Source organism: Neoarius graeffei, chromosome 17 (genome assembly GCF_027579695.1).
Source record: "Neoarius graeffei isolate fNeoGra1 chromosome 17, fNeoGra1.pri, whole genome shotgun sequence".
NCBI classification, from domain to species: Eukaryota; Metazoa; Chordata; class Actinopteri; order Siluriformes; family Ariidae; genus Neoarius; species Neoarius graeffei.
The window spans coordinates 29986420-30001002 of record NC_083585.1 but is presented as its reverse complement, the minus strand read 5'-3'; the positions used below and the strand labels follow the sequence as shown (position 1 = coordinate 30001002).

At 41.6% G+C, this 14583-nt stretch overlaps 1 protein-coding gene across 1 annotated transcript; it reads right to left on the bottom strand.

The window, feature by feature from the left end:
• Positions 1 to 6119: 6119 nt before the first annotated feature.
• Positions 6120 to 14193, bottom strand: zgc:152863 (uncharacterized protein LOC562658 homolog). The gene is made up of 5 exons (XM_060898074.1): positions 14022 to 14193; positions 10698 to 10806; positions 10288 to 10485; positions 9030 to 9162; positions 6120 to 7770 (listed from the first exon to the last, which is right to left on the bottom strand). The coding sequence occupies exons 2-5, from the start codon at positions 10789 to 10791 to the stop codon at positions 7452 to 7454; spliced, it is 744 nt and encodes a 247-aa protein (XP_060754057.1). The 5' UTR covers positions 10792 to 10806; positions 14022 to 14193; the 3' UTR covers positions 6120 to 7451.
• Between the last annotated feature and the right edge of the window lie 390 nt (positions 14194 to 14583).

The following is a 14583-nucleotide window of genomic DNA, read 5'->3' as shown; positions in this document are numbered from 1 at the left end:
CCCAGTTGTGTGTGGATGTGTATTTGATGCTCTACAATGATTTGGTGTAACATGTAGGAAATTCACACTAATCCTAGTTTTGACTTAAATTCCAATGTCCATATATTATTAGAAACCTACAGCGCCCTCCACAATTATTGGCACCCCTCGTTAAGATATGTTCTTAGGCTTCTAATATTTTTTTTTTTTTAATAATATAGAACAATGCAAAAAAAGAGAAAATCCAACCTTTAATTCAAGTGCATTTATTCAGTGGGAAAAAAAATATCCCACATTCAGAAATATTCTTTTACATTAAATCATGTGTGCCACAATTATTGGCACCCCTGATGTTAATACTTTGTACAACTCCCTTTTGCCAACAAGACAGCACTTAATATTCTCCTATAACATTTCACAAAATGGGAGGATACAAAGAGAGGGATATTTGACCATTCATCTTTGCACAATCTCTCTAAATCGTCCAGAGTCCTGGGTCCTCTCCTATGCACTCTCCTGTTCAGCTCACCCCACAGGTTTTCAATTGGGTTGAGGTCTGAGGACTGAGATGGCCATGGGAGGAGCTTGATTTTGTGTCTGGTGAACCATTTTTGTGTAGATTTGGCTACATGTTTAGGGTCATTATCTTGCTGAAAGACCCAGTGACGACCTGTCTTCAGCTTTCAGGCAGAGGCCACCAGATTTTGATTTAAAATGTCCTGGTATTTCAAAGAGTTTGTGATGCCATGCAGCCTAACAAGGTTCCCGGGGCCTTTGGAAGAGAAACAGGCCCACAGCATCACCGATCCTCCCCCATACTTCACAGTGGGCATGAGGTGCTTTTCCGCATACTCATCTTTTGTGTTATGCCAGACCCACTTAGTGTTTGTTGCCATAAAGCTCCATCTTGGTCTCATCTGACCAAAGCACACGGTCCCAGTTGAAGTCCCAGTACCGCTTAGCAAACTCCAGACATTTACGTTTATGCTTGTAAGTGAGAAAAGGCTTTTTCTGTGCATGCCTCCCAAACAGCTTGTTGGCATGCAGATAGCGCCTGATGGTTGTTATGGAGACTTTGTGACCCCAAGATGCTACTCTTTGATGCAATTCTTTAACAGTGAGCTTTGGAGAATTTTTACTTCTCTTACCATCCTCCTCACTGTGCATGGTGGCAAGATAAACTTGCATCTTGTCCAGGCTTGTTTGCCACTGTTCCAGTTCTTTTAAACTTCTTGATGATTCCTCTGACTGTAGATACGGGCTGGTGTAGGCGAGCGGCTATTTTCTTGTAGCCGTTGCCTGACTTATGAAGGTCGACACACATCTGCCTTACTTGAATGGTGTGTTCTCTTGTCTTTCCCACATTGAAGAGTGGATAAGAGAAATAGGCCTCTGTGTCACATCATATTTATACCCCAGGGAAACAGGATGTGATGAATTACTAATTAAAGGTTCCTAGATGGTGGCACGGTGGTGTAGTGGTTAGCGCTGTCGCCTCACAGCAAGAAGGTCCAGGTTTGAGCCCCGTGGCCGGCGAGGGCCTTTCTGTGTGGAGTTTGCATGTTCTCCCCGTGTCCACGTGGGTTTCCTCCGGGTGCTCCGGTTTCCCCCACAGTCCAAAGACGTGCAGGTTAGGTTAACTGGTGACTCTAAATTGACCGTAGGTGTGAATGAGAGTGTGAATGGTTGTCTGTGTCTATGTGTCAGCCCTGTGATGACCTGGCGACTTGTCCAGGGTGTACCCCGCCTTTCGCCCGTAGTCAGCTGGGATAGGCTCCAGCTTGCCTGCGACCCTGTAGAAGGATAAAGCGGCTACAGATAATGAGATGAGATGAGGTTCCTAGATACTCTGATCAACTTTATAAACTACAGTAGAAATGACAGAAATGCTTCAATTACATTTATTTTCTAGGAATTATGGGTGCCAATAATTGTGGAACGGGTGGTTTTATGAAAATTATTTCTTAGTGAGGGATTTTTTATTTTTTTTAATTCACTTGAGTTAAAGGTTACATTTTTCTACAATTTTCAGTGTGGGATTATGCTTCTGCAATAAAAATTTAATTTATTTTAAGGCTTTTAATACAACCGGGGTGCCAATAATTGTGGAGGGTGCGGTATATCACCGATAGTGTCTTTTGCCTTTGCATAAATATCTAATTATTCAGTTAAATGACTTTTTTTTCCTTAGGCCCATTCTTAAAGCTTACAATTTTAACCATGAATGCAATCCTTCATGAAACGTAACACCTCCTGGTTGCCTTCACTACAAAATGTTATGTATTTGGTGAAGTCTGGGAGAAAAACTCCACCTGAAATACCTACTTTTTAAAACCGCAGTCAAAATTCTCTCCCTTTTGTTCCCTGTGATGAAGTTTTCTCACCCACTATCTTCACTCCTACACCGATGCGTCAGGTTTGTTTTTAAAGTGGACTTAGAGTTCCCTCTTCTTTTCCAATTTCATAATGCTTCCTCACTACCATTCTTGGACGACATGGCCTGCCTTTAGAGATCTTGCAGTCACGTGACTGGAAAGTACACAGCCGCTCTTGTCGGTCAACAGCACAGCTGAATACTGCTGCACTCGTGTACAGAATGGATCAATTTCAACCGACGGACTACACGGCTCATTTTTCTAATGAACAGATAACTAGATATATGTCTAAAATAAACGATCTACAGATTAGTGACCCTTATGGCTTTCCGGACGGAGTTTTCACGACCGTGTCAGTGGATATGGAACTGCCAGAGGTGGAATACCCAGATGTGTATAATTACCTCATTAACTTTCCCTCGCTGTTCAGTGGTGAAGCACTGCGTGCTTATAAATCTCTGGACAGTTATCTTTACAGAAATTCAGGATTTGTCAGCGACTCAGATGTGGCATCTTGTAAACAAGAAAATGATCCTCACTGGATGGGTAAGTCACTTAAGTATTGAGTATAGCACTGACCAGCCGATTATAGAATAGAATAAGGCAATTCCAGCTGTAATTCCAAATCGTCCGTCTTGTTTACCTGGCGTCGGAGAGGTAGAGGCTTGGCAGTGGAGATTTGAGTGGCTGTTTTCTGAGCTTAGTCAACAGGCCGGCTCTGCCTGCAGCCTCGCTTTTGCTTCCGCTCCCGGCGCCGCTTCCTTAGCTTTGCTTCCAATAACAATCCACGGAGACCCCGCTGGTCTCGCTATCTCGTCCGGAATGTTGTGCATGCGATGGAAATCGCTACAAACCGTCATTTTCTGCTGGAAACCAATGTCCAGTAAGTCCATACGGTTGTAGTGGATATTGAAGTCCGGTACAGACAAACAACGCACAAAAATACACACAAAAAACATAAAAACGTGCACAGGTAGGGAGAGCTTGTAGCCGCAGCCGTTGTAGTAGAACAGGGTTTTCCAGAAGAAAAGGTAGAAGTAGAAGCAGAAGTAGAACCAGAAGTAGAAGGCGGAATATGGCGTTTGACCGACAAGATGGCGTCTGTCACAATCTGGATCGGCTGTGACGTCACATGCAAGTGCTCCATAGGGTCAGATTTTAATGTTTGACTAGTGAATACGGTGTGCTCTCATACAGAGTAAGGATCACAAACAGGCTTGTTGTACTTTCACTGATACAAATGCTCTTTAATAAACGATATAACTTTTTTTGTTCAGGGGAATGCTGTCCGTGTATTTAGGGATAGATGTACAGGGTGTCCCAAAATACATGCAACCCATGTCACTGCTAATAATTCTGCCAATATTAATGTTCTACTTTTTCAGATTCGAAGAGAGGAGACCAGAACAACTAACAATTTTTAGTCAAAATGCCTTGGACAAAGGAGAAAAAAAAAAGAAGTGTTACTACTTATTTGGAAACAAAATAATTCAAAACGGTGCAAGCAAAATTTCACAAGAAGTTCAACTTCAACAACTATCCCCCAAAAAGCCAAATTTATCATTGGGTACACAAATTTGAAGCCGCAGGATCAGTAAACGACCTCAACAAGAAGGGAGAAACACCCAGATCTGGCAGGAAGCTGACTGAAAGATCTGATAACGTAGATGCGGTGAGAGGCTCTGTCGGAAGGAGCCCATCCGAAGACTGAGCCAAGACCTGGGTCTTTCACATGCATCAGTGCAAAGAATCATGATCAAGGATCTTCAGCTGTACCCATACAGGATCCAGATCAAACATAAACTCTCACCAGCTGACATGGCAAAACGTGTTATGATGTGCTGGTGGTTCGAAAACAAGATCGAAGAGGATCCTGACTTTCTTTCTGATGAAGCACACTGCTTGCTCTCTGGGCATGTCAATAGCAAGAATGTTCTGGGGCACACAAGCCCCAGATGAGGTGCTTCAGAGGCCCTTGCACTCTGAAATGTACAGCCTGGGTGGCCATCTCAAAACATGGCATGATCGGACCATTTTGGTTTGAAGATGCAGACGAGGAGGCAGTCACTGTCACAAAGGAGCGTTACCTTGTGCTGCTCAACAAGTTCTGGAGGGCACTTGGGACATGTTGTGAATCGAGATGTGCAATGGTTCCAATAAGATGGGGCAACACCACATACAGCCAACATCACAATGGAGTGGCTGGACCACCGATTCCCTCATTGGCTGATCTGCAAGCGCCATGAACTAGAGTGGTTTCCGCATTCACCTGATCTGAACACCCCCCCAGATTTTTCTCTTTGGGGGTTCTTGAAACACCATGCATACAAGAATGGAGCACTTGCATGTGACGTCACAGCCGATCCAGATTGTGACAGACGCCATCTTGTCGGTCAAACGCCATATTTCCGCCTTCTACTTTTACTTCTACCTTTTCTTCTGGAAAAACCTACTATATACAATTCTACTACAACGGCTGCGGCTACAAGCTCTCCCTACCTGTGCACGTTTTTTATGTTTTTTGTGTGTATTTTTGCGTGTTGTTCGTCTGTACCGGACTTCAATATCCACTACAACCGTATGGACTTACTGGACATTGGTTTCCAGCAGAAAATGATGGTTTGTAGCGATTTCCATCGCATGCACAATATTCCGGACGAGATAGCGAGACCAGCGGGGTCTCCGTGGATTGTTATCGGAAGCAAAGTGAAGGAGGCGGTGCCAGGAGCGGAAGCAAAGGCGAGGCTGCAGAGCCAGCCTGTTGACTAAGCTCAGAAAACAGCCACTCAAATCTCCACTGCCAAGCCTCTACCTCTCCAATGCCAGATCCATGTAAACAAGACGGACGATTTGGAATTACAGCTGGAATTACCTTATTCTATTCTATAACCGGCTGGTCAGTGCTATACTCAATACTTAAGTGACTTACCCGTCCAATGAGGATTCTTGTTTACAAGATGCCACATCTGAGTCGCTGACAAATCCTGAATTTCTGTAAAGATAACTGTCCAGAGATTTATTAGCACGCAGTGCTTCACCACTGAACAGCGAGGGAAAGTTAATGAGGTAATTATACACGTCCGGGTATTCCGCTGGCAGTTCAAAATCCGGTCGTGAAAACTACGTCTGGTAAGCCATAAGGGTCACTAATCTGTAGATCGTTTATTTTAGACATATATCTAGTTATCTGTTCATTAGAAAAATGAGCCGTGTAGTCCGTCGGTTGAAATTGATCCATTCTGTACACGAGTGCAGCAGTATTCAGCTGTGTTTTTGACCGACAAGATGGCGGTTGTGTACTTTCCGGTCACGTGACTGCAAGATCTCTATAGTCCTCAACCCATTGCTGAACTGAAAGTGGCCATCACCCAGAAGATTTGTGCTATCAGGAAGGAAGTGTGTGTCAGAGTGATTGACAATTTTGCTCATCAGCTTCAAGTTTGCCTGCAGCAGAACGGAACACATGCTCTAATGGATGTATCCTTTGAGCTAGAGACCTCAAATCTTTAGTTTTGTAATTGTTATACTGTAATATCAGCTTCTAGAAAATGCAATCTTTTTTGGAGTTTCTTGTCTGAGTAATAAATTTATTATAATGTTAATGGGTTGCATCTATTTTGAGACGCCCTGTACCACGTTCATGAAACTAGCAGGAACTGAATGATGTCATACACGTTTATCAGAATTCAACCAACACCACTGCAAAGAGAAGCACAGGAGTCATTTTGAAAACTACTAATTTTAATAATTTTCCATTCAAAAAAGGTTTAATAATTTTGTAATCCATTTATATATGTGCAGGATATATTTGTTGTATCGAAATGCCACACAAATATTAAATGTAATAAACATAAGTAGATTACTGTTTGTAGTTAAAGAAAGAAAATGTGAACATACTCATACACACCATCTTGAATTAACCAACATCAGAGAACAGAATAACATAGCTTCAGGTGGAAGGTGTGACTTTAAGCATTTATATATAGTATTATACACTAAGGTTCCCATAACTGACATTATTTTACATATTAGATAAATGTGAACAAGCCATGAACGTCAACATTAATACCCTATTAACAAATCAACACACATAATAAAAGCCAAATAATTCACCATTAATGAGTCAAATGAAATCCATAATAAGAAATATGAACCAGCACCTTAATTAAAACTGGCGGTCGTTAGCTGACAAAATTCAGAACTGGGGCTGAAGGACAAGTCGCACTATTTACACCTGGACCAGAGTTCAGTGAATTTAGGAAAACGTTGTAACACAATTTCTGCCGGTTTATATTGACGTATTTAAGTTATGGAGTAAATAAAATATTTGACATTGGGGTGTATTTCTTTAACAGTTAAACATCAATTAGTAATACGTTGGTTAACATTACTTGTTTTTACTAAATGTTGAGGTTCATGGTTTATTAATGCAGTAAAAAAATAAAAGACAAGAAGGGAACCTCAATGCAAAGCGATATATTATATATATATAAAATAATTCTACTCCACCTGTTAAATAAGAGCATTCAGAAGCAACTGAAGATTAACTGAAAACGCAAACATGAAACAAACAAATCCATGACAAGATCCAAGGGAAAAGCTTCTCACAGGGCAGAAATGATCCATTAATTCCACCTTGGCACCAAAGCAAGCTCTTTTCTTATAAATAACCCGTACTTGCAGCATGTGTGAAGGTGACCACCAATCCCCCAGGTCTGCTGGAATCACATTCGTTCATTCATTCATTCATTTCCTCAACATGGACCACCTAATAAGTTACAGTCCACTAAGGTAACATCTGTGTTATTACGGTCCACGAGACCACTGTGGTCTAATCCCCTCACTGAGGGCAACAATAAACATGTCTCCAGCACCACTGAAAACATTAACAATCAATATCACTGTGCACAGAACACACAGTCACTCATTTGCTAAACATCTACCCCCTTTCAGTCACATGGTTTCATTCAAACAAAATAAAATGCCAAAAACTTAATTAAAACCACTGAAGCTGACGGTGAACTACACCGATAGGCACGAAGCATGGCAAAAGAACTAGCAATCAATAAGCTGAAGGTGAGCTTGCACCCTCAACAGTTAGTTGTCCTTTTCAACACAAAGTGGAATGTGCGAGGCCCGCGCTTCTCCTTCGTTACCGCCTTCCACAGATCGTGGCTGCGTCTGCTCATAAGGCGGCGGCACCTCTGTGCGCTGATTCGAAGCGTCTGTGCAGTTACTGGAACCTGAATGGATGAGAGAGGATAAGGGGCTGTTTTCTGAGGAGGCCAGCAGGAGCTGAGTTGGGCCACGCAAGGGCGTGATGCGCTGACCCCAACTTCCATACACCGCCTCTTCATAGGTGGGAAGAGACACAGGCAAGCCGTCCACCATCAAGTCCACCTGATCAGACGATCGCCTGTTAAAAGAGCATCAACCATAACTGTGTGAACTAACAGAGTCATTAGGTTGGCGAAACCAATTTGATGAATTACTAACTGAAACACTTCAATTATGAGACCGATTACTCAAGGAGAGTTATACGAGCAACTTATCTAACCTTAAGGCCCGGTCCCACTGGCCGATGGAAACAAAACGTATGCAAAAAGGACACAGCGGACGAGCAAAATTTCCGGGGTGGCTCTATCCGTTTTCATCCGCTCCAGAAATGGACAAAATTGGCGAAAATTTGCGAGAAAAGAACAGACGTGGGTAGTATATAGCGGGGATGTTAAACGCATGTTCATAGGAAGCCTAGCAGATGGAAGTGGATGACAGCTCCGAAGGGGTTACCGGTGATAACTGAGAAGCGGACGCATAGCAGAAAAAGCAGATGCATAGCGGATGAAGGGGATGCATCACGTACGCCTAACGGAAACAAAGGGGATGTTGCGCGGATGTATATCGGATGCAGACCGATTGTCCGCTAGGTGTCCTTCTACATACTCTAGACATACTCCAGACATCCTAAATATACGAGATACATCCCAGATATAAACGCTTTGTCCGTTTTGAATACTTTATATACGAGATGCATACGCTTACATCCTTTCTATTTCCGTGCTACTAACGATGAATAGACGTTTCATGTACCTCATCTTTCCTCCCTCTTTCCGTTTTCAGCTGCAGCGGATGTGAGTTGCGAGGATGCCCAGAGGATGCAGAGTGGATACAGCAGACGTTTAACGGATGATAACGGACATAGAACGTTTGTTGCTCGTATATGTCGCGGATTTACATCGTACACGGCGGAAAGTTCATCCGTTCTAAAAGTTTTGTGCAGCTCAAAACTTTTTGCGCGGATGAAATCACAGTGGACGGATGCTCGATGGATAGAGCGTATGAAGCACGTATGCAATGAGTACACAACGGATGCATAGCGTTTTCCAACGGATGGCAAAGATTTTTTTACATTTTACATCCTCTTTGCATCCGTAAGTACAGTGGGACTGGGCCTTTAGCTTTTTCAGGGTCTTATTAAACAAGGATGGACGGACGGACAGACAGACAGCTGGGTGGACAGAGACTAGGACGGATGGATGGACTGACAGACAGGCAACTGGGTGGATGGAATTCTAAATCAATTTTTTTAATGATGTAAAATTACAAATTCTAATAATAAACGTTAAAATTGTTCAACTCTACCAACTGTGCAGTAACATGCCCAAAGCATCGTACCTTCGAGACTGACAAGGGTAGAGCCGGGACTTGATGACCATGCAGGCTGTGGTGGTGAGAAGAAAGATGGAAATGCCAACAGCACCCGTAGCCACGCGCGGGATAGAATCAGAACCTTCGTCTTTATGTCCAGCTGTGAGAACACAGACAGCACAGAGTGTTTAATCTAAAATCATCCACAAACATCAGTCCCGGATGTACTATAATTGTAATGGAGACAGGAAATTATGCCAATACTAGGAAAGTGTTTCTTCATGTGGTTGATTACGATCTTTGAAAACTGATGACACGGTGCTTTTCTGAGGCTTTAAATGCATCACAGAAAAAGAAATATTGGTTAGTTTGGTGACCGTGTTTGCTTCCTGTTCACACTTTTGGTTTCCTGTCTGTACGACTTAGCTCAAAAGAGGAAGCAAATGCTGGGAGTGAAAAGTCAATCTTCACAGCTTATGTAGGTCATTCAATATACATTTCCTACCCATGAACACATGCTCCCAACACTGGTCCTACACATATTAGTGTTTTTCCCTGCTCTAACACACCTCATCCAATTAGTCTATTAAATAACAGCGCTTCCTGGGGGGAACTGGGTGGGTTAGAGCAGCAAAAACACTAAAATGGTTCGGACAGGTTTGGGAACTCCTGCTATAGAAGGTCGCTTTGTCCAAAACGTTGGGAAAAAAAGTGAACGGGGTTTGTAATCATTTTTTCTATTCATAGATTTAACACACACACACACACACACACACACTGGTCAAAGGTTTGTGGACACCTGACCATCACAGCCATGTGTTCTTACAGATTTAGTGCCCCTTTGTTGGTATAATGATGCCCACTCTTCTGGGAAGGCTTTCCACCAAGTTTTGAGGCATGACTGTGGGGATTTGTGATCATTCAGCCACTCAGGCATTGATGTTAGGTGAGGAGGCCTGGGGTGCAGTCAGCGTTCCAGTTCATCCCAAAGGTGTTCAGCGAGGTTGAGGTCAGGGCTCTGTGCAGGACACTCGAGTTATGTCATTCCAACCATGCCTTCATGGAGCTCGCTTGGTACTCAGGGTGTTGCCATACTTCCTCTTCGTTCCAATGAAGGAAATTATAATGCTACAGCATACCAACATCCGATACAACATCTGCTTCCAACTTTGCGGCAACAGTTTGACGAAAATCCAGATGGGTGATCATCAGGTGTCCACATAAATGTACAAGACATGCTCATACTGCAAACAAAACTTTAATAGCTGGAGCCACTCTGTCTTACCTGGATTAAGTATACATGTGGGGATCCCGGGTCTCCATTGACCTTTGCGGCAGACGGAGTGGCGGACGTGGCTTGGCAGGACATATCTTGACTCACAGAAGTAGTTGATACGACTCCCTGGAGAGAAGCCCCTACATGGAGAAGGCTTACAGTAGAAGCCACCATGCTCAGGGATAAGTGGGTGAGAACAGTTCTGACCTGAAAGTTCCAGGACACAAAAGAAAGATACGGAGATTAATTGCTTTACAGTTGGTATTTCTTTCAATAACAAAAGACATGCATAAGAAAATAAAGGAGGGCTCTGCTCAAAAAGATGTTCAATCACACCGGATTAAAACAAAACATACAAGGCTCAATGAATGGTGGCCTTATCACTCTGTGGTGGTAGTTTGGGGGGGGAAGAGGCATACCTGTGCTGATTTCCGGCAGAGAAGTCAGTATGAAGACCACATAGCCCATTAGAGCATGTAAACATGGCCAGAGAGAGAGTCGGTGTGTAGACATGAAAAAACACTCGTCCTGGTGGCACAGCAAACACACCAAGCCAATTAAAACATCTCGATTTGAATTAAACACAATACTAAAAAAAAAAAAAAAGTTGCATGTGACCACAATTATTTTTAAGACACGTTCAGGATAGAGAAAGACGCTGCACAGAACTAAGGGTCTGTGGGAACTGAGTGCTGGCTTGTCTTTACTGAAAGAGGTGAAGTCCGTGCACAGCTGCACTTGCAACAGCTACTTACCAAGCACCCCACCCTAATTCTGATCATAGGAGCGGTGAGCCTACGCAAGACTCGCATATGCAAACAAGGCCATTAAAAACGGTGTGAAAATGAGCACAGTGCACTAGATTGGTGTTGAAATGACTAGCTGCTGTGCCACAACTTCCTGCACAGTCTTCCGAAAGTAAGCCAGAGTTGAAGAAAAATATAAACACTGCGCACTGGCTGCGGCATGCCTTTAGACGTGCCAAGCGATAACCAACGAAATAGGGTGAGGGGAAAGCTGCCTCCTATAGTGTATACCATCTACACAGACTGGTAAAGGGCACGTCAGACCACAGCGTAGGCGGCTGCTGTGGATGCAATGATAAAGAGTATCAGAATGAACAAATACAGAACGCATCAAAGGGTTTTGGATCACTGAACCACCTTACTGGGTTATAGTGGAGGAGAAGAGAAAAAAACCTTCATGAGAAAAGAAAAAGCAAGATTGTAAGTCAAGGGAAATAATAATAATAATTTAAAAAAAAAAGTTACTATTAACAAATCAATGACCATATATTAAGTTTCATTAAAGGTTTTGTTTATACAGTTAAAGTTTCTTAGCATCATAATGAGATTCAGAACTCACTTCTGATCAATTAAAAAGAAAGCAAAGTTGGAGTTATTTAAAAAAAAAGGGGGGGGGGGAGCTCTAACAATAATTTAAAAATAAATAAAATAAATTCACAAACCATACAGGGAACTGACATGCATCTGTCAAAACTAACACTTGCGTGTGACTCCAGTGAACATGATTTCTAAAAGGGAACTCAGAGTCTGCATAATTTTATAACCAAAAGAACCCTATTATTATTATTATTATTATTATTATTATTATTATTATTAATAAAATAAATATATTTATTAAATAAATAAGTGAATATAAATTTATTAAATAAATAGTTTATAAAGATAAAATATGTATTTATTAAAAATAATAATTAATTAAATAAATAAGTTTTAGATAAAATAAATATATTTGTATTAAATAAATAAAAACTACAATATAAATATATTTATTTAATAAAATGTTTATTATAATGATAATAAAATAATTAGATTTAACTTTATTTCCTGAAAGTATGTAGGATGACCACTCAAAAATGTGCACTCTGTAAGAAAACCAGCCAGATAATGAGTTAATGAGGGGTTGTAGGATTCTGTTGTGCAATTTTAGTTTATCAGTTTTTGTTAAATGAATGAAATGTTCAGTAAAACTAGACGTATCAAATGATCAGTAACAAAACACAAGCTTATTGCAGTTTTGCTCTCTGTGCTGTGAATGTGGTTCATTATTAACAGAGGAGTGACACAAATAACAGTTTCAACAAATCTGACAGCCCTAAATACTCAAACAGCTCCTTTCTAGAGTTTCCTCCAGGGATTTAATCCTTCTGGAAAGGCTTTTGATTATGAAACTACACACACACACACACACACACACACACACACACACAGTAATACACACACACACATTGTAATACACACACACACACACACACACACCTCTATATATACACTAATACACACACACACACACACACCTCTATATATACACTGTAATACACACACACACACACACACCTCTATATATACACTGTAATACACACACACACACACACACACACAGTAACACACACACACACACACACACACACACAGTAATACACACACACACAGTAATACACACACACACACACACACACACACACACACAGTAATACACACACACACACACACACACACACACACACCTCTATATATACACTAATACACACACACACACACACACCTCTATATATACACTGTAATACACACACACCTCTATATATACACTGTAATACACACACACACACCTCTATATATACACTAATACACACACACACACACACCTCTATATATACACTAATACACACACACACACACACACACACACACACACACACACCTCTATATATACACTGTAATACACACACACACACCTCTATATATACTGTAATACACACACCTCTATATATACACTGTAATACACACACACACACACACACACACCTCTATATATACACTGTAATATACACACACACACACACCTCTATATATACTGTAATATACACACACACACACACACACACACACACCTCTATATATACACTAATACACACCTCTATATATACTGTAATACACACACACACACCTCTATATATACTGTAATACACACACACACACCTCTATATATACTGTAATATACACACACCTCTATATATACTGTAATATACACACACCTCTATATATACTGTAATATACACACACCTCTATATATACTGTAATATACACACACCTCTATATATACTGTAATATACACACACCTCTATATATACTGTAATATACACACACCTCTATATATACTGTAATATACACACACCTCTATATATACACTGTAATATACACACACCTCTATATATACTGTAATATACACACACCTCTATATATACTGTAATATACACACACCTCTATATATACTGTAATATACACACACCTCTATATATACTGTAATACACACACACACACACACACCTCTATATATACTGTAATATACACACACCTCTATATATACACTGTAATATACACACACCTCTATATATACTGTAATATACACACACACACACACACACCTCTATATATACTGTAATACACACACCTCTATATATACTGTAATATACACACACACACACACACACACACACACACACACACCTCTATATATACACTAATACACACACACACACACACACCTCTATATATACTGTAATACACACACCTCTATATATACTGTAATATACACACACACACACACCCCTCTTCAGCGATGCTGCACACAGAGGAGAACCACCCCACCCCACCCCATCCCATCCCATCCCATCCCATCCCATCCCACCGTGCAGTGCAGGACACAGAGTGGCTTCTCACCTGCTAACAGCGATGAAACGTCGATTAATTAACTGCCTGCCTGCCTGGAGATTCACTCAAAAGGTCGTTAGTGCATTTTTTCCAAGATGGAGGCTTGTTTTCGTTACTATTTTTCCCTGAAAGTGCGCTCTACCGAAGAGCGCCAGGGCCGCTAAACGCACTCACCGCCGCCTCTCCACAACAAGCGCGTCTCTCTCAGCGGCAATGCCAGATGACTCACCGCTCCCGGTGTAGAGACTCCTGATTGGCTGTCACAGCCACATGGACACAAAGCTAGCGACTTCTGATTGGCTGCCTCAGCCATGTGGGCACAAAGATACAGGCTCCTGATTGGCTGCTTGAGCTGAAGGCTCGCCTTAGTTCCACCTGAGGCTAACATTCTGGAAATACTCAGCAGTTGCTGAGAACAGGCCGCTGTACCCGGGCAATTCCATGTAAATGTCAACCTCACCATGCAAAAATAAAGCAACACGTAATATATCAAAACCACTCCCAGAGATCTCACCTAGGCCTGTATTTTACAGATGTGAATAAGTTGAACCAATTTGTAACCAACCTAATG